This window comes from Porites lutea, chromosome 1 (assembly GCF_958299795.1).
Source record: "Porites lutea chromosome 1, jaPorLute2.1, whole genome shotgun sequence".
Lineage (NCBI taxonomy): Eukaryota > Metazoa > Cnidaria > Anthozoa > Scleractinia > Poritidae > Porites > Porites lutea.
Window position 1 is genome coordinate 5698292 of NC_133201.1, and position 25009 is coordinate 5723300.

At 39.4% G+C, this 25009-nt stretch overlaps 1 protein-coding gene across 1 annotated transcript; it reads right to left on the bottom strand.

Moving 5' to 3' along the window:
- On the bottom strand, nucleotides 1-24997 carry LOC140943438 (neuralized-like protein 4). Its single transcript, XM_073392527.1, has 24 exons — nucleotides 24475-24997; nucleotides 21372-21553; nucleotides 20224-20424; nucleotides 19634-19829; nucleotides 18672-18774; nucleotides 17340-17610; nucleotides 16388-16589; nucleotides 14774-15067; nucleotides 13272-13520; nucleotides 12503-12658; nucleotides 11900-12042; nucleotides 10536-10736; nucleotides 10241-10339; nucleotides 9491-9557; nucleotides 8827-8897; nucleotides 8360-8412; nucleotides 7602-7734; nucleotides 7189-7350; nucleotides 6410-6665; nucleotides 6118-6189; nucleotides 5377-5521; nucleotides 4527-4642; nucleotides 2981-3092; nucleotides 1-2224 (listed from the first exon to the last, which is right to left on the bottom strand). Exons 1-24 carry the CDS (start codon nucleotides 24989-24991, stop codon nucleotides 2008-2010), a joined length of 4218 nt encoding a protein of 1405 aa, XP_073248628.1. The 5' UTR covers nucleotides 24992-24997; the 3' UTR covers nucleotides 1-2007.
- Between the last annotated feature and the right edge of the window lie 12 nt (nucleotides 24998-25009).

Consider the following 25009-nt stretch of genomic DNA (forward strand, 5'->3'; position numbering starts at 1 on the left):
TTGCTCTCCTTTGTTTTGGTATTTTATTTACAGATTTTTATCTTACAAAAATAACTCCACTAAATTTTTCCAGTCCACAGTAGTAGTCTTCGACTACGAACATTTTTGAAATTTCCCTCTTCAGTTATCGCGGTTTTAAATAACTATTCGTTCAGTAAATTCAATTCTATTTTCATATATCAGGCATTTAAAAGAAAGTTCGTAAACTTGTTTCCCCGTTTACCAATACTGCAACTTTTAGGGGACTTTGATACGTTTTCCTTCCAGAAGAAAGTGGAGATAGAACCATTTAGAATCACGTTCACATCAAACGTCTACCCAGGGCACCCAGCTAGCCGGGTATCAAACGTCATATCGTAAAATTCCTAAAATAAGCCCCTCCATGAATAAGCCTCTCCAAATATAAGCCCCTCAAAATCGTAACGCAAAAAACCCTCCGTTAAATCGCCCCTCCGAATATAAGCCCCCCGGGGGGCTTGTACATAGAATTTGCTTTCGAACATGTCGAAGACAAAGTAAAACAAAGCAAAAATGGTAAATTTCCTTTCCACTACAAGCTAGCCCAATCGATTTTGAAACGCAAATTTCCCTCCGTACATAAGCTCCTCCAAAAATAAGCCCCTCAAACAGGGCCTTTGAAAAATATAAGCCAAGGGGGTTATTTTCGGAATTTTACGGTATTCAAGTTAAAAATTTCTCACAATAGGATATGAGCTGATAAAAACTGTCCAAAAGAATTCTGATGGTTGAAACTGGCGTGAAACTGCTCATTTTTGTACGTAAATATAATGAGCAGTAAATTCCAAGTAAAGAAAAACATTGATCACCTGGTAAAAATTGCCGTATGTTGTACACGTGACCCTAAATATTAATCAGCAATATAAAAGGCAGGGTTGGAGGCAAAGATGCAAGCCTGGCTGATGAAGCTGGGTTACATTCCACTTGCCCTTGGTATCTCGTAATTCCGTTTCCCTGGTAACTACCAGATGAACCTATCAAAGCTCAAAGCCACAACATGTAATAGCGCAAAGCGTGGCAAAACGCCTGCACTGTTTTGGTTCCTTATCTGATTGGGTGAGAGAAAAGCGCGAGATCTTTCAGCCAATCACACAGCGAAGCGAATCAAGATAAAAGGAATTTGCAATCGTAATCAGGAAAATGCATGCGACAGTCTATTTCAATTATGCTGTGCACACAATGTCAAATCAAGAGTCACTCCTTGGATAAATCCGTTCACATTAAAAATCTAAACCATCAACTGGATTAATGCGGACCATTTTTGCGTATCTGTCGAAAACGAAATATACCATTTTCCCTTTGAGTATTTCTTCTTCAAGTCTGTTTCTCAGTAAGGAGGGGGAAGGGGGGAAAGCAGCAGTAGATTTTGTTTCATGAAATTTTTTTGCGACGTATGCGCTTTACGTCTTTTTTGTTTCACTTTGCAATAAATTATTTCAATTAATACACATCTCGGTTAACCCAAAATACATCTCTGACGATAAAAGTATTTTCTCTCAGGAGCAGGTTAAAACATAGCATCTCTAAATAATTAGGAAAATTTTTCCCTACACTCGTCACCAACTTGGTGACTTGTCTAGGATACTATTTTCTGTAACAGTACTTTACAAAATGAGGTTTCTTGTATCGTGGACTTTCATCTAGGTCACCTCAAAGAAGGAAACCCGACTTTTTCCTTCGAAAGGTTGGGTGGGGGGGGGGGGGGGGGGGGAGGAGAGCGACGCGGGGATCGAAAACCTCCTTTTTGTCAATCAAACATTTAAATAGCTACAGGTAAGCGCAAACAGCAATGTGCATGCATGCCCGTTTGTTGTCTCAAACCAAACCCAATAAAAAAGGGTGGGGAAATTACCCATTTTGATCGGCAACTATAAAGGGAAAATTTCACATTTATGTCGGAAAATTTTGGTTTCAACAGACGGACAGCACAACACTGCGTTGAAATCATGACATTGGATCCACATTTGCGGACCTCGGGTGGCAACGTCTTTATGTTGGCTCGATCTTGATAAGAAGTGTAGTTAACACAACAGATCCTTGATTTTCCAGATACCATTCCAAGTTTTCCGTTCCAAGATTCTGATCAAGCAGTTCATTAGCGTCCATGTCTCTGTGACTGTGCCCAGCTCTGTAAGAGCCTGGTTTAACTAGAAGCTGCAAAGCGACTTGCGCTGTATATACTTCTCCTGTTGTGCCATCCCTGTACCTAGAAATCAAACAGAAACGTTCAAACCACTTTCATATATAGACTGCGAGCAGTCTCTCTTTTTCTTCAGATTTAGTGAGAGCAATGCACGCGCGTGGCCATTTGCATGTCTCGCGTTTTGCTCGACGGACTACAGAGAAAAGAGATACTGCTCGTAGTCTATTTCACATACGGTACAACCTACAATAAGTTGTTCCTCATACTAAACAGATCCCTTAAATTAATCAATCACGAACCTCACTGAAACCTTACCCCTTTTTCGCACATAATCTTTGCTCATCACTAGAGTTCTTAGCTCAGTGGTTAGAGCATCCGACTAGTGTCTGGAAGATCGTGGGTTCAATTCCCATCTACAACACAGAATTTTTTTTCTGAGTTCTTCTCTCCTCATGTATCATTCATATTCATTCATCATTGAAGCCAATTCCTGTATTATTCAGGCACAAGCAACAGCCCCCAAGGCGTTGACGTAATCCAGTCTAAGTTCAGTACTGAAGCACACGTACCAACTCCATATCCTTCCGGCAGCGGCAGCCATGTGCGCATGCGTAAGGTACTGGCCATACTGTGTAGTTGGTACGAGTGCTTCGGTGCTAAAATTAGTATACCGTATTGTAACGTATAGTAACCCAATTACTACCGTGACCGTTACGAAAAAGGCTGTAGTCGACAGACTTAACTATATTAAGAAAATTTGAGGTAACTAGAGTATTTTTAAGAGGTAATAAAGGAGAAACATGCAAAACCAATACATACTCTTGCTTCTTTGCTTGTGTTTCACACGCGCAAAGAATTGTGGGTGACACACACAATTGAGGTACTTCGTTTTCCTTATTTGACGAGCCACTCCGCCGCTGACTGCTACAGCCTGCAGACATATAGATAAACAATTACGGTAAACAAACTACATTTAACGTCATCAGGCTCCAGTTTTTCAAAAGGTAGATAACGCTATCCACTGGATAAACCTCTACCGAATGAAAAACGCAATTGGTTTCCCAAATACTTACGCAGGAAGACACTTATACATATTAATAAAGGGAATCCACTTTTTGCGAGGGAATCCAAAGGGAATCCACCAACGAGGCTTAATTTCCAACACAGTATACTACTTCCACATAAACCAAAAATTCAAAGAGTCTGGTTTAATTCCTTGACTCTTTTGTAGAAAATGTTTCAGCTTTGTTTTTCTGATCATGAAGCTGACTGATTATTTAGTGATAAGAGCTTTGGCTTTCACATAAGAATGACTGTACAATGATTGTATGACAATAATGCTACTTTCGCTTCTCATCCAGAAAGTTTGCGTGCAATATCCGCTAGATAGTGATTTAGCCGTTGGATAGCGCTATCCGACGTTTCAACAACCGGGGCCAGTGTTCTAAAACAATTTAGACGCAACGAATAAGCCATTTCCGTGTTCCCCCGGGCCTCTGTTTCAAAACGAGGGTAGGTGCTCAGCCCTTGATATAGAAATCATTTTCATTCTCATGCAAATAAAACTCATTTTCACAAGAAAGGTTGTGCACCTAGCCTCATTTTGAAAGTGAGGGTTTTTGGAACACGGAAGTGGCCTATTTGATTTGAAATATAACCGGCAAAAAAGAACTTTGTTGGTCCTGTTAGAGATAAGGTAAAAGGATGCATTGTTGCATCGAGTTCCGAACGAACTTTTCCACTGCGATGTGCGTGTTTCACTTCCACAGATATTAGGGACCTTAAGCAACGACGACGACGGCAGTGGAAACGTCGCTAAAAAATGAATTTGCGTTCTTTCAAACTTAATCGCGTCTATTTGGACCCGCTCAATATGTCAAATGCAGGCGGCTATTTTTAAGGATTTTACTTATGTTCAAAAAGAGGACGTAAAATTCGTCGTCGTATGTCCACGTCCTCCATAAAACGTCAAATTAGGAAGTTTCACGCCGTAGTCGTGCAGTGGACGTCAAAGAAATGTACTAAAAGCGTGATGCACGTGCAGAGCTGTTGTTTTGATCATTAAACCTGTTGTTTTTTTGAAGTCGTCGTCGTCATCGTCGTCGTAGTTGCTTAAGCTCACAATTTTCACAGTAGATTAGAAAACGGAAACGCATTATTACTGAAGAAATTCCGTCTTCCCCGTCAAATATGAGGAGAAATGTTTTGGTGAATGGTAAGCAGACAATGATTCAGTGTATTGCACTGCAGTGTGAACTGCACTGAACATGTGATTTACGTTAAAAAAGCAACGAGACAACGCTGTGGAGTACGGGAGTTGCACCTCTCCAAACTGACTAAACGTACGGAGTAAAGACGTGGTTACCTTGAAGCGGAATATGTCCAAGATCAAGTATTCTTCTTAGCCGTCCAATCATAGTACCGTAAAATGACACATGCCATTTATCAAACACGTGATAGCCTTCCACTCGGGGAGGGATTCTAAATTTCAGAACGAAAATATATAATTGTTGTTAGCTGACTAGATTTCGAAGGTGTTCAAGGTGGGGGAGGGGGGAAAGGGGGGGGGCGGTGAGAAGATAGAATGAAGCAGTGCATGCTGGGGCCTGGCGGTTAGTTCACGGCTGGCGCTATTCAAGGTTTCAGTAGGTTTTGTTTAACGCAATACAAGGAGCTCATTACAACGCAGCATCTATCGCCCACTAAAAAGTGTCACACTGCAGAAGACTTCTAGCTTATTTTCAGATTTATTTTACAGTGAAATTCACTATCTTTATAAACGTCTGGACAATACAATATGGCAAATAATCTCGACAGTGGCCTTCAGTTCCATGACTCTTTAACCAATTAAAATTCGCGGACCTAATCTGCCATTTCTGGAAATCTTTGTCTGCTCTGACCGTCTAGAAGTTTTGTTGGGGCAAAAGATGAGTAAACCAAAAGAAAAAAACTACCAAGCTATGGCCCAGGCCTAATGTGAAGAATGGACGCTCTCACGTAATGGGATTCTGGCAAGACCCTACTCTGAAAAGGCATTTCTCAACTCGTATGAGTATTGTAAATGCGTAAACTAGAGTCAAACCTCAGTCTCGACCCCATAGCTCTTCTGCACATGACCACCAGGAAGAGAAAAGCACCTCACGAGCCCGAAGTCAATAACATGAGCTCTGGGGTCGAGAATGAGTCTAACCTGAGGGAAAGTCTGCGCTGCTTACCTTAGCGCAAACTGACACCATCCCAATGGCAACGCATAACGACACGGTGGATCACCGCTGACAGCATAGAGCTTTTCACCACGGGCCTCGTGGCAGCCTTGACAATAGCATACATTTAACTTACAGTCTGTATTAAAGTACTCGTCTGTGAACAAAAGCAAATGATCAATTACCAAAGAGCCCTTAAGTATTTTATACTCTAACCAAAAACAAAATTTTATCAAACCAATTTAAAGCTAAGAGTCCTGGGATTCCAAATCAGGCCAATCGTTTCATTGCTTTATATCAAAACGAAGAGCGCTAGACGAGTCCGTTTTTTACGGGATAAACAACTCGAGACCCACAAGGTCAGACAGAGGAGATTTAAAAAATCCTCAAGTTTGGTGTTTATCGGGCCTATAATGAACGAGATACAGCCAATCAAAAATTCCAAAATTTACTAAGAAATACATAGACGTCCGGGCGGTGTGTTCGGTAATCCATATATCTCTTAGTAAATTTTCAACCTTTTAAACAGTTGTATCTTGTTCAATATTGGCCCGATTAACACCAAACGTATTTTTTCAAACTTCTATCCAGAAGCATATAACCCTGGTCTCCCCAATAATACAGGGACTGGTACCTAGCCCTCCTCGGTTTGAAATTAGGCAATAGAAACAAAAGAACGACAAGGATAGCATCAACCATGCGATGGTGGCAACAATAGCCATTTCCTAGACATAATAACGATCGTTCACTAACCTGGTATTGCTAGACTAGCTCGGAATCGGTCACACAACTGTCTATAATCACAAGGACCTTTACTGTATTCACCTGGAAAAAATGTTGGAAGGAAACGTTAAGTGTAAAATTCAACATTACAGTTTGCATCATTAAAAGAATGGTCTGACAAAGCGGGCATGTTTTCTGGGGTTTCTTCTATTTGAAGGCGAACTAATAAAAAGTAGAAACATGCAAATGCATGCACTGCTGTCTTGTTTGATTTCCTCACTAAAATTTCTGGTGCAGTTAACACAAAGTAACAACTCCTCACCAGAGCTTCTCTCAGCCTTTGCTTCTTCCATACTGACTCGCCCACGCTCACCATGGTCAGCAGTCACTATAGACACTTCCTCGCAGCACCCGTACAAGTCAAGCACTGCAAATCGTCTGGCAGGGATGGCCTGGGCAATAGGCCCCAGGTCTTCTCCGTTAATAAGCAAATGTAACCGGCTCTTCTTGTCAATAAACACTCCAAGAGTGTCTCCCTCTTGAAGACTGTCAAGGCTTCGACGCAAGTTGTCGTTTACCTGTATTTGAAATCATTTATTGTAGATAGCGCGTTTTTTCGATGACTGCGAAATATATGACATCACCAAACACTTGAATTAGCCAGAGAGGAGAGAGGTAGAGTTTGAGAGCAATTCGGGCGCGCAGGCTGCATACTTCAGCTTCTAACATACACAAATAGAGAAATTACGCACCGCGTGTTTTTTTTCCCGCGAACGGCAGAGAGGGTCACATGACCAGACTTTTCCCGCGTTTGCCGTTTGCCGGCGGGGAGGGCATTTTTCCCGTTTGGAGGAAACGCGGAAACGTAAGTATTTGCAGCTAGTTTGAAGCGACTATTGCTTCATTTTGATCGTTTATTTTTGTAGCTATGCTACTCGGTTTGGTTTTCTTTATGTTCAAGTCTCTTTTGGGATTTGCGAGACAATTGAGTCGCAAAAAATTTACAATTTGGACCCTATTTAAGCCTCAGAGTCACGTTAGAATTTCAATATATCGAAGGTGGGCTATTTTTGACTGTGATTCAGTGACCTTGAATCATACCTTATTTCCATTGACGTAAACTGCATTGTTGACGACTATCCAAGGGCTGATCTTTATACTATTAGCCGTGCTTGGAAGGCTTGTCAAGACGTCTGGGTCCTGAGCAGTGACGCCGATCATCACAGACCCTGTCCAGCGGCTGTTTAACTTCCTAATACAAACCTAATATTGAAAGAAAAAATTTAAAGAAAAAAAAATCTCTTCATCGCCTATTGACTTGGCCCATCCGTCCTTTTAAACACACACGTTGTTTTCTTTTTCTTTTCGAAAATCGATCATCCCTTGTGCTTGAAGTCAATATAATATTTTCATACGCGCGCTCACCGATCTCTAATTATGTGAGATCTACTTGCAAAACTTCTTGAAAATTCTTAAATCAAAGTATCCCGAAGAATAAACCAAGGTTACCTAACCTGAAACAAGTGGTTATCTGGAAGAGGTTTCTCACTCAGCACTACACCGTGATTATAACTGTCCACTCTTCTGGCCGTGGTGCGATTGCTATCCAGTGAAATAAACTGACCACAGTTCTTATGAAAAAGCAATCTAATAGAATTAAAACAAATCACAAGTAAAATACGGTAGAAACCGGTAATACGGTCACCAATTGGTAAAAAAAATGGTGTCCTTATTACTGGAAGAGGGCCAAATTTCATGACTTAAGGGCCGTAATGAAAAAAATAAATAAATAAATAAAAAACACCATACATAGCATTTACACTTCTTGAACACCTGTTCTCTGTAATAAACTACCGGAAGATATCGCGTACATTGATTGTAAAAACCACTTGAAACTTTCCTTCGGTACATAAAACACTTTTAAGAATCGGCTAGTAAACTAGGCCTCCCACGCAGACGTTCTTAGGGGTTCGTCACGCGTTGGGGCAGGAACGATTTTACTATTTGGGATTTTAAGATGTGGTCGTTGGCCGCATTAACAGGCGACCGCATTAACGAGGGTTTATTATAAGGAAATGTACGGCTGTTATGCCGGGGAAAAGAAAGTGGCCATTATAAAGAGGTGATCGTATTACCGAGGTGGCCGTAAGGTGGGGTTCTACTACATACGTTCCATAAAAAATACACTTTTCCTTCAAAGCATACTCCAAGAAAAACAACACACTTCACAGAAAACCAACTGCACATGACACCCTTTCATGGGCAGGCTTACTTTTGTAAACTGTTGATGGAGTCTCGGGAGCCATCTTCAAACTGTTCTTTTACCTGTCAAAATAAAACCGTTGTCCACATCAATATTACTTTACGCGCAGCTCTGCTCAAACGTCGCTTTTTTACAAGTCGAACAAGACACTCGTTCAATAGGGGTCTTTATAACCCCTTGTGAGTTTCTGGCCCAACAGAAGGAGCTCAAAGGCGAAATTAATTACTCCGGGCTGAACTTCGATACTCTTTACAGCCGATCATAATTCAAACAACCTAACTTATATGGACAAACGCCCAACTAAACTCGGACTTAATTAGCTGAATTTAGCCCAGCTGATAAAAGGGACGACCTCTAACTCGCGCCTCGCTTGATTATGGTAAAAGTAAAAGGGAACTGGTTTTAAAGAATCTAAAGCTGCTAGCAAAAAGCACCATCAAATCAAATTCGGATACAAATTTATAAAAGGTGGTTACCTCGGAAACTTGGGAAACTGACACATGCGATTCTCCATTTACCAACACACCAACAGAGCCGGGAGAAATGTCTGTGAAAAATGTAGAAGAAAAGGATGAATAAATAAAGAAAATAAATAAATATTCGAATAGAAAGAAGAAAATTGTTTGGAATTGTTTTGGTCTTTAGTCCTTCAAAAGTGGCGTGTTTAAAATGAAATAACTGTTGTAGATAGAGTAAAAACCCGCGACTAAGAACCTGCATTTTCCCTAGTTTGCCTAAACAGGTTCTTACATAAATGGTAATTAGCACAAATTCAGGCTATTTAGGGTCTGAAATAGGTCTCTGTTCTATGAAGAAAAAAAATACATTGAAGCTAAAAGTATTTAGTGATAAATTCAGCTTATTCCTTATATAAAATCTGCATGCCATTACATTGCAGTTGGAGTGATAGGACACCTATGTCTCCAAAGAGGATTCTGAATGTTGAATTATCTTGTTTGCCCAAGTGTACAGAATTTTTTTATATAAATTTTAGAAAACAAGAACCTGTTTCAAATTTTAGGCTAAACAGGATTTTTGTGTAGATCGGACTTAACTGTCAAATTTTAGCCTAACAGGTTCTTAAAAACCAGGTTCCTGGTCGCGGGTTTTTACTGTATCTGAACAAATTTGAAAGCGTACCTGAAGAAGGACTTGATATAGATACCATATTGGCCATGCCATAGATATCCACCACAGCGTGAACGATCTGAAACGATAAACAATTTATTAGCACGGCGTTATTGAGGCTAGAGATTCGCTAGCCTGAGAAAAAAGCCGACATTGTACGAGGCCACCACTGGTTTCCCCGCGAAAAGACGTCTGAGAAACGAGCGCAGAAATTCCATACTGATGACGTGTCACTATCCAGATCTGATTGGTTCTGCCGTGAGGGAATTTTGCTTCAACCAATGAAAGATCTGGGCAGTAGTTACACGTCATCAGGATGGATTTTTTAGCGCTCGTTCCTCAGACGTCATTTCTCGGGGAAACCAGTCGTGTCGCCGCGAAATGTCACCTGTTTCCAAGCGCTTCCGAGTAAGCATTAAGGCGGATTTCCATTGTCGCATAATTTTTACGTGCGTACGCCCGTAAATTTTAAAAAGAGGAAGTAAAATTCGTCGCCTCTTGTTTACGTCCTTCATAAAACGTGAAATTAGGCATTTTCAAGTCGTAATCGTGCAGTAACGGCAAAGAGATGTACAAAAAGCGTGATGAACGTGCAAAGTTGTTGTTTGGCTAAAAACCCTATCGTTTTTTTTGTCGTTCTCATTAACGTCGCCGTCGCCGTTGCTTAGCCTGCTTATTTTGTTCGTGTCCGTGCCGGTTCTTTGCTGGTTATGATTTCAATCTATATTACCTGTAAGTACAGAGACTAGACCAACAACTCACCTGAGGAATATCCATAGCTGCAACTCCCTGGTCGTCTCCATTAACAAACACATGAAAAGTACCATCCCTCTGTCTTTGTACACCAATCTTCGTCTTGGGCTGTGGAATATCAAAAGGAAAATTCTCCTTACTGGTCATATTGCAATTAACGAAATAAAGACTGATCTAAGTGAACTCTGACCGTTGGCAGGTTATCCCTCCATGTAAAATGAATGCAGTGTGCAAAGTAGATTTAAAACAGTGATATTAAGCGCCGTTAAAATGTTCATCAATAAGGGCTGCAGTTATTAATTACCTGCAATCTATCCAAACTATGGCCATAGTTTTCCTTGACCACAACAGCGTCCTTCATGACACAGGAGCCAGTCATTAGCCATGTGCCTTCTCGCAGATCCATCACAGAGGCAGGAACAGTTAACAGAGGAATGGTTTTAGTGGTGATACCCACAGCGATGGATCCTGACCAATGGTTATCTGTTACTTTGTCAATAACAATCTGAAAAGCAAAGACAAGTGTTTGAGTGCTGTAAACTGCCCGTTATAGTCTAAACCTTGGGCTTATACATCTTGGTAAGGACTTTTAAGAGGGCTTATAAACAGGTTGACAAATAGAAACAGAGGATATTACATGGCCGCTTGGAGATACGAAATTTCTCTTCGAGTGTTGAAAAACATTTCACGAGTGAAATATTTTTTCAACACGAGAAGAGAAATTTCGTATCTCCAAGCGGCCATGTAATGTTCTATTTATTATATAAACACCAATGAAATACCAAACCATTTTAATTTAATAGTTTTTTGGAGTGAAAGGCGCAATTTATTATGTAGCCATAGCAAAGGTGATATTTTCACATGTGAAGATAACATGTTATTTTCACATGTGAAGATATCAAGTTTTCGCGCGAAAGCTCACCTCGTATTTCATTGGTGGTTACATAATAAAGGGTGGGTACGTATCACGCATCAAGGGGAAAATTTTAGCCATCACGCATCACGTAAATGAGGTGCAATTGCAACAAGTATATCTCAACCAATTTAATGAATTAGCTGTAATAATTGTTTTCAGAGTCCTTTTTAGGGAGGATCGCGCATTAACAGTTACTTGAATGACTTTAATTGTTCAAAAGTGGGTTCCCTGAAATCTGATGTTCAAATATTAACCACATTAACCAGTATCCACTGTTCTGAGAATAGTGCAAAATCACGGGTCACGCGTTCTGAATAAAGAAAATCACGCACCACCCAGCTATGCCCAATCACGCCTCACGCGGCTAATTTGTGCCCGACCACGTGTCACGCTGATAATTTTGGACCCATCAAATGTCGCGTCCCTGTTGAACTGATAGGATCACGTGCGTTCGGAAGCTCGATAATATAGTATGAAGTGATGCATCATAGGATATTTGAAATTCCCCCATTTGGACCAATCACGCTTCACGGAAAACCCCTTTGCCATCCTGTATAAACGGAGGAACTTACATCCGAGGGGGCTTATATTCCTGCAAACGGCTTAACCTTCACGTGACTTACATCGCCACGTAGCAAAAGCGCCACCGTCTCCAATCGAAACACAGTGTTCTCAGTTTGTGCGAGAAACATTGACCCTTGAATAAAACTTTAGCTTTAAATTAAGATTTAGAAAAGGATATGGTCACGTACCTCAAATATTTCATCTTCTTCGAGAGGCTTTGCACTGAACACAAGACCATGACTGAATCCACGAGACCTAGAGGCTGTCATTTTATTGTTCAAAAGACGGATATTCTTGCCACAACAGGAATGAAAGCCACATTTGACTTTACCTTGAAAAAGAGTGAAAACAAATATGCTGAGTTAACTATTTGAAGAACAAATACACCTTTGACTTCAGGTCCAGGAAAGCTGAATACAGCGATAGACTTGACATATATTGTTCAACTGCTTGTCATAAGCAACGAGCGTGAGTGGTTTTACAACCAAAGTTTAAAAAGTAAAGTAACAAAATGAAATCCTCAATTACAAGCAGCAGCTTTATTGTTTCCTACGCTAACTTTACAAACTGATCTGATCTTTTGAGTTTACAAACAAAATCCCGAAATGTGACCAAGCAACTGAAAGCTACTGAGCAGTACTTTCCTATTGTGCTGTTCATTTTGCTGTACAAGGTGGTTCTAACTTCTGCGTCTGTGAATGAAATGCTACGTTGTAACCATTCAATTTAATGCTAGAGCAGTGTTTTCTATAGCATTTTTAAACTGATGTTTTCATTTTTAACCAACATACCTGGACTTGTTCCTTCAATCGTCTCTTCAGTTGTAAGAATAGTTTCCACAACTGTTCGCTCGGTGGGAACTTCTACAGGTTGAATTCCTTGATAATCTTCATCGTAAATGGATATTTGAACACACTGGCCATACAAATCAATCATGGCATAAATGCCTAAACAAAAACACGATGCGATTGGCTTAAAAGATTCGCGCCACCTTTTCATCCAATCAGAAGTAAAACCAAAGCCAATTGTGACGCGCTCGCATGCATTTTCCCGCGCTTTGCGTCAGCCACATGTAATTACTTCGAGTTTTGATTGGTTCAATGTATTGTCTGTGTCCTATGTGATTGGCCAGAGTAATTACTTTGGTTTTGGTTTTACGACACTCAAACGAAAACCACTCTATATTGCTTGGTATGTTGTGAGCGGAAGAGACAAAAAATACCCCCCCCCCCCCCGCCAAAACAAAAAAAAAACCTTGCGAGTCTTACAATTCATACATCAGTTGGAGTGGGTTATCATGACCGGTTACATATCTGACGATACACAGGCTTTCATCACACATAGCAAAGTCCGTTGGACATTGTATAATTGCTGACTCTTATCTGCAGTTTTGAGTACTCACAATGAGGGGCAAAAGTAGTTGAAACACTTGTCTAAAATGCGCGCTTTTAGTAACAATTTCTTTCCTTTTTCATACGACTCTGTTTAAAGACCATAAATCCCCCACCCCTAAGTCAATGTTGTTTTTAGTTGACGAAAGACTTGAGAGTGTAAATTTACCAGATGGTACATTAGAAGCAGCTACACCACAGTCTTGTTTGTTAATAAAGAAATGCAGTGACCCATCTGATTTGCGCATGACTCCCAGACGAGAGCCTTCTTCCAGCTTGTCCAAATCACAGCCATACCCATTTTGGGTGGTGGTTGCGTTCTGCAGCACAGTCGCCCCAGATAGCATCCACGTCCCTGTGACAAGATCCGTCATGGTGCACGGAAACTTTAGCTGGTCTGGAGGTGTTGTGGAAACACCTGTAGCAATAAAATATTACATTTCATTAATTTTTTAAAAAATTCAAATTTATTTTTGTAAAATCCTGCAATTTAAATAGTACTTCGCAAAACTTCGGCCAAAGAGGGTTCAACATTATTGATTGGTAATGCCTTGGGATTTTGCCAACAGATGCAAAAGTTAGAAAGACAAATCATCTCACTTTAGCCTGGGTAAGGAGTTAACTAATTACGTAAGTATCACAAATCTCTATCTCCAAGTTTTGAGTTCAATTCTTATTTCCGTTTGCCAAAACTTGATCATAATGGCCATCATCAAAGCCTTGAAAATGGAAACGATAAGCTATGGGCTCCTAATATTAAAGGGACATCTATCATGTCTGAAGTTGTGCTGTGTAAACTTATTTTATTTTTTTAATATTTACAAGAGCCGACAACTTCACTTTCACTGTTCCTCCATGATTTACACATGTGCCATCTTGTAACACAGATGCCTAAAGATGGAGGTTTGATCTAAGAGCACAAAATCATAATTTAAATACTTCAGGCAGTTAATGTTTTTCAATGTACCTTGCCCTAGACAAGACTGAAGCTATTAAGTTAACAATAATTTTATTGTATAGTATCAAAGAATTCTAAATTAATTGATTTATCATTTTGACTCCTGACAAAAACAGAAAACTATTCAAAGAAAGTCGTGTCCGACAGCCCTGGGCTCGTGGATTCTGCAATCAGGCGAGTAAATTCTGTTCTTAATTTGCCCATTCGCCACTAAACAAAAACGAAGAGGGAACTTTAAAGAGTTAACTTTCACAAAGACGTCTGGAACTGTTAATAGGAAGTGGGAAAAACATTGGCCAATAGCTGACCAGCGCATGCCCTGTAAACATCCCAGAAACATTTCGGCTCCCCTTACACTGTACGTTCTCATTTCTAGAGTGGTTAATTGGGGAATGAAGTTCTTAGGGGAAATTCAAATTGCTGAAGTTATTGTGAGCCAAATTGTTTAATTCCTACAAATTAATTCTTGTGGATCGAAAGCTGTTTTTTAAGCTCATCTGACAATGTGAAATTATTACATTATTATTAATATCATTAATTATTATTACAAAAAATAAATAAAGCAAGTAATTAATTAATTGGTAAAAAAAGCTTAAGTTTATGTAATGATGGCTAGAAAGGAAATGGGCGAAAACTTAAAAATGAGCAAGTGAAGTTGCATAATTTCATAGCAGTTATACACAAACACTGGGCAGAACTCTACATGTACAGACCTGCTTCCATTGAACCAGACCAGCGACTGACAAGTTTCTCGACAATCACTTCAAACAGTTCATCATCCTTCAGTGGCCTATGACTCATTACGATAGCATTATTGAACTCGCACAAGGGATTAATCCGTACAGCACTCCGGCAATCATGACTGACGGCAACCTGTCCTCCATGATATGAACTAAATTTAAAACAGTTATTTACTTCATTTATTGATGCTATGATGTCTTGAGGTGGCACTGATGATGATGATGATTCTACAGGTTGTTCTTGTGTAATAATAGTAGCATCTGAGACTACCAAAGAAAATTTAACAAAAAATGGAACATAATCAGCACAGTAACATAAAAACATACAAGACATAAAACATTCAAACTTGTATTAGATGGGCACCCTTGGGAAGTGGCCAAACTGTCAGATTAGCCTCTTGACTCTTAAAATAAAAAATTCATGTTTCTTTTGGTAAAATCCAAAGAAATAAATGAAACCATGCAAACGCTCTGCTAAAGGGGTTCCAATAATTGAATTGTAACATGTTACAATAATAAATTATTGGAACATGTCATCCACAGATTTAAAAGTTAGGTTGACAATAGGGAGTTGACTGTTCAATACAGGTTTGATTAGCCTAAAAGTAATCAAGAGAAAACTATGGTGAAAAGAAGAAGTACTATATCTATCAAGAGAAAAATTAACCTCAATGGGTTTCAGGTCTCTCCTTGGCCCAAAATAAAAGATAATACTGAAAGATTACAGGCCATATACAAAACGTAATTAGTGCTCTGGAAGCAGTACATGTACTTCAAATGGTATAGTTGCCACCTGCTCAATCCTTCGTTTAATAAGGTAAAATAACTAAAGGCTCACATGAGCCAAAGGCCCAAATGGCCTGAGCTTAACCTGGTTTCCTTAGAATAAAGCATGCCTAGGAGTATTGCTACCCCACCCAGATGGGATGCTAGTTCATAACAGGGTTATCACCAAGCAGTATGTCGCTGGTACCCATTTATACACCTGGGTGAAGAGAGACAAATTAGAGTTATCTAAGAAAACAACATGACTAGTTGGGCTTGAACCCTGGACTTCCAGATCCGGAGTTAGAGGTGTCAACTGCACACATGCCCCACACTTAGTTTAATAACATAAAATAAGAATCACACTAGTTTAGGCCTTTGTCATCTACTACTCTGGTTATTGCTGGTTTGCAGGTGACGTCACGGCGGCTGTGTTGGTGCTCAAGAACAAAAGCTTTCCTCTCCTCTGGGAACTAAACTCTGTTTTCATGTAAATTCTTCAAGAAAAAATTCTATTGTTTTGACCCCCAACATGGCCGCCTTGTCACGTGGTTGCGAACCAAGAATTCTGGCTACTATTGTAAAACATTTTGACAGGGCTGGATACCCTCAACAAAGACGGAGAACTTATTTTAATACTTTATCAAAAGACAATAAAAATAACTCATTTAGACCCAAGAATGGGTGAATAAGAAAGCATGATAGACTTCATACAGTTTTACAGCAGTTATAAGGGAAATTATGTCCAGGACATTGGCTAACAATTACATAATAGAAGTTGATCACCCAACAGAGGCTTGACTTTAATCAAGTTCATCTTACCATTTAGGGTATTTGCTAAAGTAACCACTCCATTTTCCTGTAAATCTGAAACAATGGTAACCTGAGCACATTGACCAAACAAATCAACCACACCGTACACATTATCTGGGACACTCTGTGCTGCAATACCCAGATCTGTGCTGTTTACAAAGAAATGCAGACATCCATCGTCCTTTCGCATGACTCCGACTGTATCACCAACCTATCAGGACAATATTACAAAAGCATAAATACTTTCAGTGAAAGGTGAATTACACCAGTGAACCTGCACTTAAAGAATTAAAATGACAAAACTTAGGCTACTAAAATGTAAATATCTATCCACCCCCCTCTCCTTATGAGTGCTCAATATTACAGTTATTCAAAGGTACAGTCGAATGTCCACAAGCAGCCACCTCTCCAACAGCCACCTCTCTACAACGACCATTTTTTTTGCCGCACAGTCCAAACATTCACTCCTGTTTAAACTGCTGTACAATGGCCACTTTCTTCTGTTCCCAAGTTCGCCGTTGTAGAGAGGTTCAATTATAAAGCTACACAGAATGAAAGATGTCAAAACAAGGATATGAGGTCACTCCTGGGAACCCTGTGCACTAACTGCACATGCTAATCCTTGCTCCTCTTTTATACTTGATTGTTATTACTTTTTTTGCCAATTCACAGTTTGATGCATACACACAGTGATTTACAGTGTGACCGGAAAACCGTGAACACTTGAAATACCTCAGGAATGTTTATTGTGTTATGACCAATCACAGCAAAGATCAAGACATGCGAACTAGCCACAAAACCACAAACTAATTAACATTCTTGCTTGCAGTTCAGTTTTCTCACACCTGATTGGCTTTTTTCTTGCAACACATTCACATTCCAGAAATATTTCTGGTGTTCATGGTTTTCCCGGTTTGACTGTAAAGTACCTTGATAAAAGACACAAAATGTGATAGCACACCTTTATTTCATCTAGTGTTGGCCCGTACTCCTCAATAACGGTGACACCATTACACACTATACTTCCCCCTGACAACATCCACGTTCCAGGTTGTTCTATATTGGTCATTGTTGACGGAAATTTCAGTGTTTCAGGATTATGGGTAGTGACGCCAATTTCTAAGGATCCCGCCCACTTGGTCACTTGTATGTCCACACGCACTTCAAGAAGTTCATTTGGTTTTAGACAACGGCTTGTTATAACGACAGCATTGTTAAATTCTTCATTGGCTCTGAAATGAAATGAACAGTAGAATGAATGAAAGACAAAAAGTATATGCAACCAATATTGCTTTAAGAGAATGGATAAAATTCCAATGCTGGATGGGTAAACTTTGTATTTAGCTTTTGATAGTTTGCACCTTTCCTAATAACAGTGACACTAATGACCTGAATGAACATAAAGCCAGATTACAAAGCATACAAAGTTAATCCACAGCTTGGCAAGCTTCTCATCTTATTCAAGATGGCAAACAAATACATGTTTACTTATTCATCACTTGTCAGCTGTTAGTTCAATTCTGTGCACCAACAACCAAAATGGTGGATGCCACAGCCTTGCAAAATCAGCTAGCAAGATGTTTCACAAATTTGAAATAGGTCAAACATGTCCCAGTTGTTCAAATGTTGGATAGTCCTATCCGACGGATAAATCATTATCCAACAGATAAGTGTTAGGGAAACCCATTGCGCTATCCAGTGGATAGTGATTTATTCACTGGATAATGTTTATAACCTACCTTTTGAAAAACTGGGGCCAGAAAGGAAAATATGGTTTAAAAAAGACATACCATCTACACCAGTTATATTTAAGTCAAAAGTTGAAAAATATTTTGGCCTCAAAGATTTATACACAGAAAAGGGAGTGTGACCAATTTCAAGGAGACTACACAGTAATACATGTACATGTATATTGTGACCTTTGTATCATGATGTGTATCACAGCATGGGGAAACATAAAAGGATTGCAATTATTGCAATCCTAGAAATGGTCTACTAACTACACATGTATTATAGTGACAATGGATTGCTAGTGACCATGTTTTTCCTTTGGTAACATAATTCTATTTTGTTCAGGGTGTTCATTCTAGGCATCAGAGATCGGAGAATTCTCCATTTACCATGAAGAATTCTCCGGCAAACATTTGGTAGCCTATGACTCTTTTTTATATTTCCGACAAGGAGCCTCTTTCAAAATATTCTTCTGTAATGTTACACCTTTCTCCTGCTACTAGAATTCTTAATGAAAACCATGTTTCTTGATAAGTTATACAGAATTTGAAAGGGAACATACCTGGGCCGGTGTGCACTGTGAAAGCCATTAAATAAAGATACAGATAACCCACAGCGTGGATGAAACACAAGTGAGTCACCAACTGTGTTAATTGCCCTTTCATCTAAAAATGCAAAATGAGGATAACTTGGATATGTCCACATAAAAATAATAACCTGTATTTTCTGAAATGTAGAATAAGATTTCATAGTAACATCACACTTAGAAAGACAACAAAACAGAGCTTATTTGATTTCCCAACATGATCTTCATACCTAATTTACAAACCATCAAAAAATAGTTCATTTCAATCATTTTAACATCTGTACAGCATCTCTGCTGTAAAGGAGCTCAGGGAAAGGGACAGGTTTTGAATAATACCTAGAGTGTAAAGTGTATGTTTAAGGTGGCCAAACTTCATTTTTCCTGTCAGTCACACCATCAAGCCAGTCAAACAACATGTGTTACATTTACAACATCAAAACAGCATGGCAGAATGGCAAATTCCCAGGGGAGGGGGCGGGGGTACTCTGGATTTCAAGATTTCAAGTTACAGGGATGATTGAATGGGGGTAAAAATCAAACCCCCAAAAAAATCCCTGCACCAAAAATTAATCCCAAAGAAATCCCATGCCAAATTTCTGAGCCCTAAAAATTTCCAGAAAGCATTAAATGATAAAACATGAAAAATAATTTATTTAATGATTAAATTATTAATGAAACAGATGCAGTATAATGCGCAAAATATTAAAACAGCTGAAAAATAAGTTTGGTGGTACTTTATTCGCAGAACTATGTGGCCAGGATATGCAGGCACTGCCACCAATGTTCATATTGTTTTGAATACCCAAAAAAATACTTGCCAAATTTTGCTACCCGAAAAAATCCTTCGATCATTCCCATCCCTTGAAATCCTTGATTGGCTAATAAATTAGGAATTAAACACCGATAAACCTACATTCCAATAGCCCATTGATACATACTGTTAGACTGTGTAAGTTCCTGTTCCTCATCTGTTGTTCCAGAAACTATGGAAACCCTCACTGTTGCACCATAAATGTCAACAGCACCATACACATTGGCAGGAAGGTTGGTTACAGCTTTACCTTGATCTTCGCCATTAATAAAGAAATGAAGAGAGTCATCACTCGTCCTCAATATACCAATCTTGTCTCCACCCTATAAAGAATGAAAAAAAAATTATAGGGTTTAACCAGTTATAATCAAAGATCATGCCATGTATGTTCAATCAATCTAAAGGATAGGCTCTTTCTCCTTTGGCAAGTGTCACTGATGTCATTTTGTCTTAAGAAAATCTGCAGGGATGCGAGATACATGTTTCAAGTTTTGTTTAATCAAGAGCAGTTGTCCCATACGTACATGTACAATCACACTCCAATCTGTATTGTACGAGCATGTTTCTGTATGTTGAGGGCCATTGGAAAGATCCATAAACTATAAGAATTTCATTGTGTCTTTCAGTTGTTAGGCTTACAGAAAGTTAAGCATAGTGGAGAGAGGGTCTGCATTTATAGTTCTCAACAAAAGTGCTCATCTTCAATCTATACTATACCTTAAGACTCTCTAAATTAATACGCGAGTAATCCTTTTTAACTTCCTTGCCATTGATTATCACTGACGTTCCACTCAGCATCCATGTCCCTGTCGGCATACTTGTCATGGTTGGAGGTAATACAATGTCCTCTGGTTGGTGAACTGTGACACCCACTTCTATGGAACCTGCCCATAACTCAGTCACACACTCTATTTCAACCTGACAAAAACAAAATTATTTACTTAGGTTTGCCAATTCTTGGCAGGGTCATCGCAACAGTGCATGGCACCAATAATTACTACGGGCCCATAACAGTCCCTCCTCCATTTGAGATAGGCCACTAAAATTAATATGGGACTACAACCTCTACTCTTTACGAACAGTGTGTGGGTTCTTTAATGTCCCAAAGAATATGTATGTGCAAGGGTTGTGAGACAGGGGCCTATGGTTAACCGTCCTTATCCGAGAAGAATAGAAAGTCTAACCATTTGAAGACAAGCAGCACTCCTCAGTTACTTAAAGAACCTGGGTGTTGGTCTGGGCAGGATTTGATCCAGCGGCCTCCTGCTCTGCAAACCAGCACTTACCGGATTGAGTTAACTGGGTCAGGCGCGGATCCACACCGGTTTCCACCGTTTTACAAAAATCGGTCAGAGTTTTCATAACTAAATAAATTTTTCATAAAATAAAACTTTCCAAGTTAAAATCTGGCCAATATCCTGACTGAATGACTCAGAAACCCAGGAAAGGTGACTTAAGGGAGAAAAATCAAAAAAATTGCAAGGGGGTGCATGCCTCTGGACCCCACTGGAAGCTTACGCCTTCGGTGCTCGTTTAGAAAAACGGTCAGTATTTATCCTAGATCTGCGCCTGTGGGTGGTGGTTAATTGTGTTATGAATGGTATCTGCATTTAACTCCCTCAAAAAGGATGCAACACCCCTAAATACAGGGGAAATTTGTAAGCAGCAGCACTCAAGGAATAATTTCATGTACAGTATATAAATTTGTTGTCAAGTGATTGCATTATTTTCTTTTCATTTTCTGTATGGAATATTTGTCATGTGTTCATGTTTGCCAGCATTTTTTCAGCACTTGAGGTACATGTATGTAAACAGTTTTAGCACTATACAATATTACCTTTGTCTTTACCTTGATTATTACTTACTTCAAACAACTCATCATTTCTTAAGGGTTTGTTTGTGAGAGTCACAGCATTCTTGAACTCTTCTGTTGGCCTCTGTCTTTCTGCTGTCCTGTTATTATTGGAGAGTTTTATTAACGACCCACAGTGAGGGTGGAAGCACACTGATGCAGTGGAAGGACCTGACAATGAATCTGAACTTCCTCCTGTGAACACAGAAAAGTTTCAAGACAGAATCCACCAGGAAATTGAATAATTTTACATGTAATTCTCAGTGCACAAAAACCTTGTACCAAAATAATTTTAAGTATATTGCATTCTTGTTTACATTCTTCTACGGCTAAAGGTGTTATTAGTCATCTGTAATAACACCAAAGAAAATTTCTTATGGAAGCCCAAGAAAATGAATGTCAAATTTCACAATTCTTTTGAAATCTGACATTCATTTTCTTGCTGGAGCAACTTTTCTCCATACAAAAATTTTCGCTTGTCCAGCTGTGTCAAATCAGTCAAGGCAAGATAATCAGAGCATGGGTGAGCACTGTTGGCTAGGGCTAAGGGATCAACCTTTTTCTAATAATAAACACTTGCTTAGGTTGACACAGATGAGAGGGAGAATCTTCTACCTACAGGTTTTCTCCATAATTTTATATACAGGGACTGATTCTCCTTGGGGTGAAAATCACTCATAGGACCAGTATTTTTCTCTCTTTTATGGTTTGTAACTGACAAAAGTTACAAGTATGCTTGCAGTGCATCTGATCTAATACATGTTGACATAAGATCAGACTTAAGATTACATGGTCATGTGGTTCTTATTATTAATGCAAGGCACCACAAATTTAAAAAATTTGTATCAAAATTTTACTATTTAGTGTCTTGAAAGGGGTTTCGTTTTGGAGAGCAAGACTTTAAAAGAGTGTGAAAGTTAGCGATAAGCAGTATACATTCGTGGTACCAACAATTTTTGTCAAAAAATCTCATCCCAAAGTGTCAGTTGCAAAAAATTACTTAATTCTGTATATGAAACGAAAGAATCAAGGTAATAAAATAAGGTCTCTTGTCCTAACCAAGATAGAGACATGAAGGATTTTTGCCTCAAACAGGCCCAATGTTTGAGGGTCTTGATGGCAACAAATTTCTACCCAAATTTTCTCTGAGTAGTGTCCCTCTTCTCCCCAGGGACCTCAGGTCAGGACGGTACTGTGAATCCTCTATTAAGCCCTCCAGGAGGCTTATTATTTCAAACATATTTGAGAGGGGGGGGGGGGGGAGGTCTTATTTGTGAGTGGGGTCTTATTTCATTTAGCAAACACAATGGTATCACTTCTTCACAAGAAACTACAACACAAAGTGAAAAACCTGAGTTGGAGGTCATGCAGCGGAGGATCAAAAACAAATCCGAACTTCCAGTTGGTGAATAAAACAACCCAGATCAGTCCACATGAACTTTTACTGTCGTGATTGGTTAATACATTCAATCATTTATTAGTGAAGAATAATAATTGGGAGGGGAGGGGGCTTACAAGAGGGGGGGCTTATTAACTTTCTTCCCCTAAAAAGGGAGGGCTTATTAGAGAGGGGGGAGCTTACAGTTCCGTTCATAGGTAAGTTGACACTCAATTCTCGATCCTGGTGAGCATCGAGAATCAAGTCGAGAATCGAGACTTGATTCTTGATTGCTGTGTCTTAATTCTTGATTCTCGATTTGTGCAAGACTCATCAAACCGGACCGGCCTTTGTTTAGTTTTGAGTAATTCGCTCTCTACTCTCGATACTCGATTGTTGCAGAATCTACAACCTTTGTTTAAAGTTTTGAGTAATCCTCTAACTTCTCTCATGTCAGAAAAATCTTTCTTCTCAATAAATAGTAAACTCTACTCTGCATTTGATTCTTGTGAGAAATTTCTTAACAATGCAAATTCAAGATACACTCAAGTTATTCGAGAAATTTGCATTCATTCGCACAGCTCGAGTGATACTTTCCTTTGAAACTTTGCAAATGTTCGATAGCACCTCAGTTTGATATATCTTGCCCTTCGCTCTTTGAAAACAGAGCTTTGAAAACAATATATACTCTCATGCAATACTATCTGCTATTTTTCATCATGGTAGTCGTAGTCACGAGCTAGGAAACAAAAAAGTTCACATGTATCATGTTCCATTGCAGAAAAAACAAGCTCAATTTTAAGAGAGGCTAACTCAAACTTAAAAGAGCGCGCTATGTTACGGACAGATGTGTATGATACAGCTGATCTTTATCATGCCAAGTAGCCAGGTAAGTGCAGAATCATTCGACGTTACAAAACAAACATGCTGTTATTTACGTTCTTCCTTATACACGAGTATACACTGTCTGTTTGCATTTGGAGCAGGCATTTGAAACTGTACTCGAGAAAATGAAGCTTGATACAGATGTCCTTGAAGAAACATTCACTTTTTAACTTGAATTGGTCTTGTTTCGAGCATAGAGTTGCTTGTGCCAGTAAACCATGCCGTGTTGTGTTACAGCTGTTATGACTACGTAAAATTATCGAGAAATCAGTCATGGGTGAATCTTTTTTTTTCTGTCTTACGAGACTTGATCCTCGACTCGATTCTCGATTCACGCAGGAATCAAGAATCATGAATGGAGTGGAGAATCGAGACTCGCAGTGGACTGTCAACTTTCTTTTCAACGGTACCGTAATAGAGGATTTACGGTATTTCCAAAGAAATATAATACATTAAAAAATTCCAGGACCTCTACAGAATCTTCCACCTTCAGTGGTCGTTTGTTGGAGCCCCCTTTCATAAAATCGTAAATCTGCCCCAGAAATTAAAGTTCTAACAGTGAGACACGTATTTCTACAAAAATACAGTAGGTCTAAAAACATGTGAAGAATGACATGGGGTCATGCCACTTACATAAAAAATACATGTACAATAAACGATAAAGGCTAACGTAGAGTAGAAGTCAAATATTAGACCCAACGTAGTGTTTACAATTCCCAATATTAAATTAACTAAAGAACCACCCTTAATCAATTAATACGCAGTTAATCCGATATAATTTCAGCATAATATAACCGGCTCAAGAATTCAAAGTGGCTGTTAAGGATTACCACCCTCATTTATCTTCACCTACCTGAAGCGCTACTGTAAGGCTTATAAATTGATATTTCAGCGCATCGCCCATACAAATCAATCACGGCGTAAACAGTCTGAGGAATATTTGTCGCCGCTACACCCAAATCGGCACCATTGACAAAGAAATGTAGACTGCCGGTCACCGTTCTTTGAACGCCAACCCTATCACCTTCTTTAAGCTCATCGAGATCTCGACCATAATCGTCCAAAAAAGAGGATCCATCCCTCAGCACCGACATTCCAGACATTATCCACGAGCCATTTTTTAGGCCAGCAGAGCTGGAGGGAATTTCCATGCAGCCCGGATCGCCGCAAGTCACGCCAATGGCCCATGACCCAGACCAATTTCCTATCTTTCGGTCCAACCGCACTTCAAATATTTCATCGTCTTTGAGTGGCCTCTTGCTGAATATCAGGCCATTGTTAAACTCTGCGGCGGAGCTCCTTCTACGAGCGCTACGGTTCTCGTTGCTCAAAAATACCAAAGAACCATGACATTCATGAAACTCCGCCATCTTTGTTTTAATTTTTCT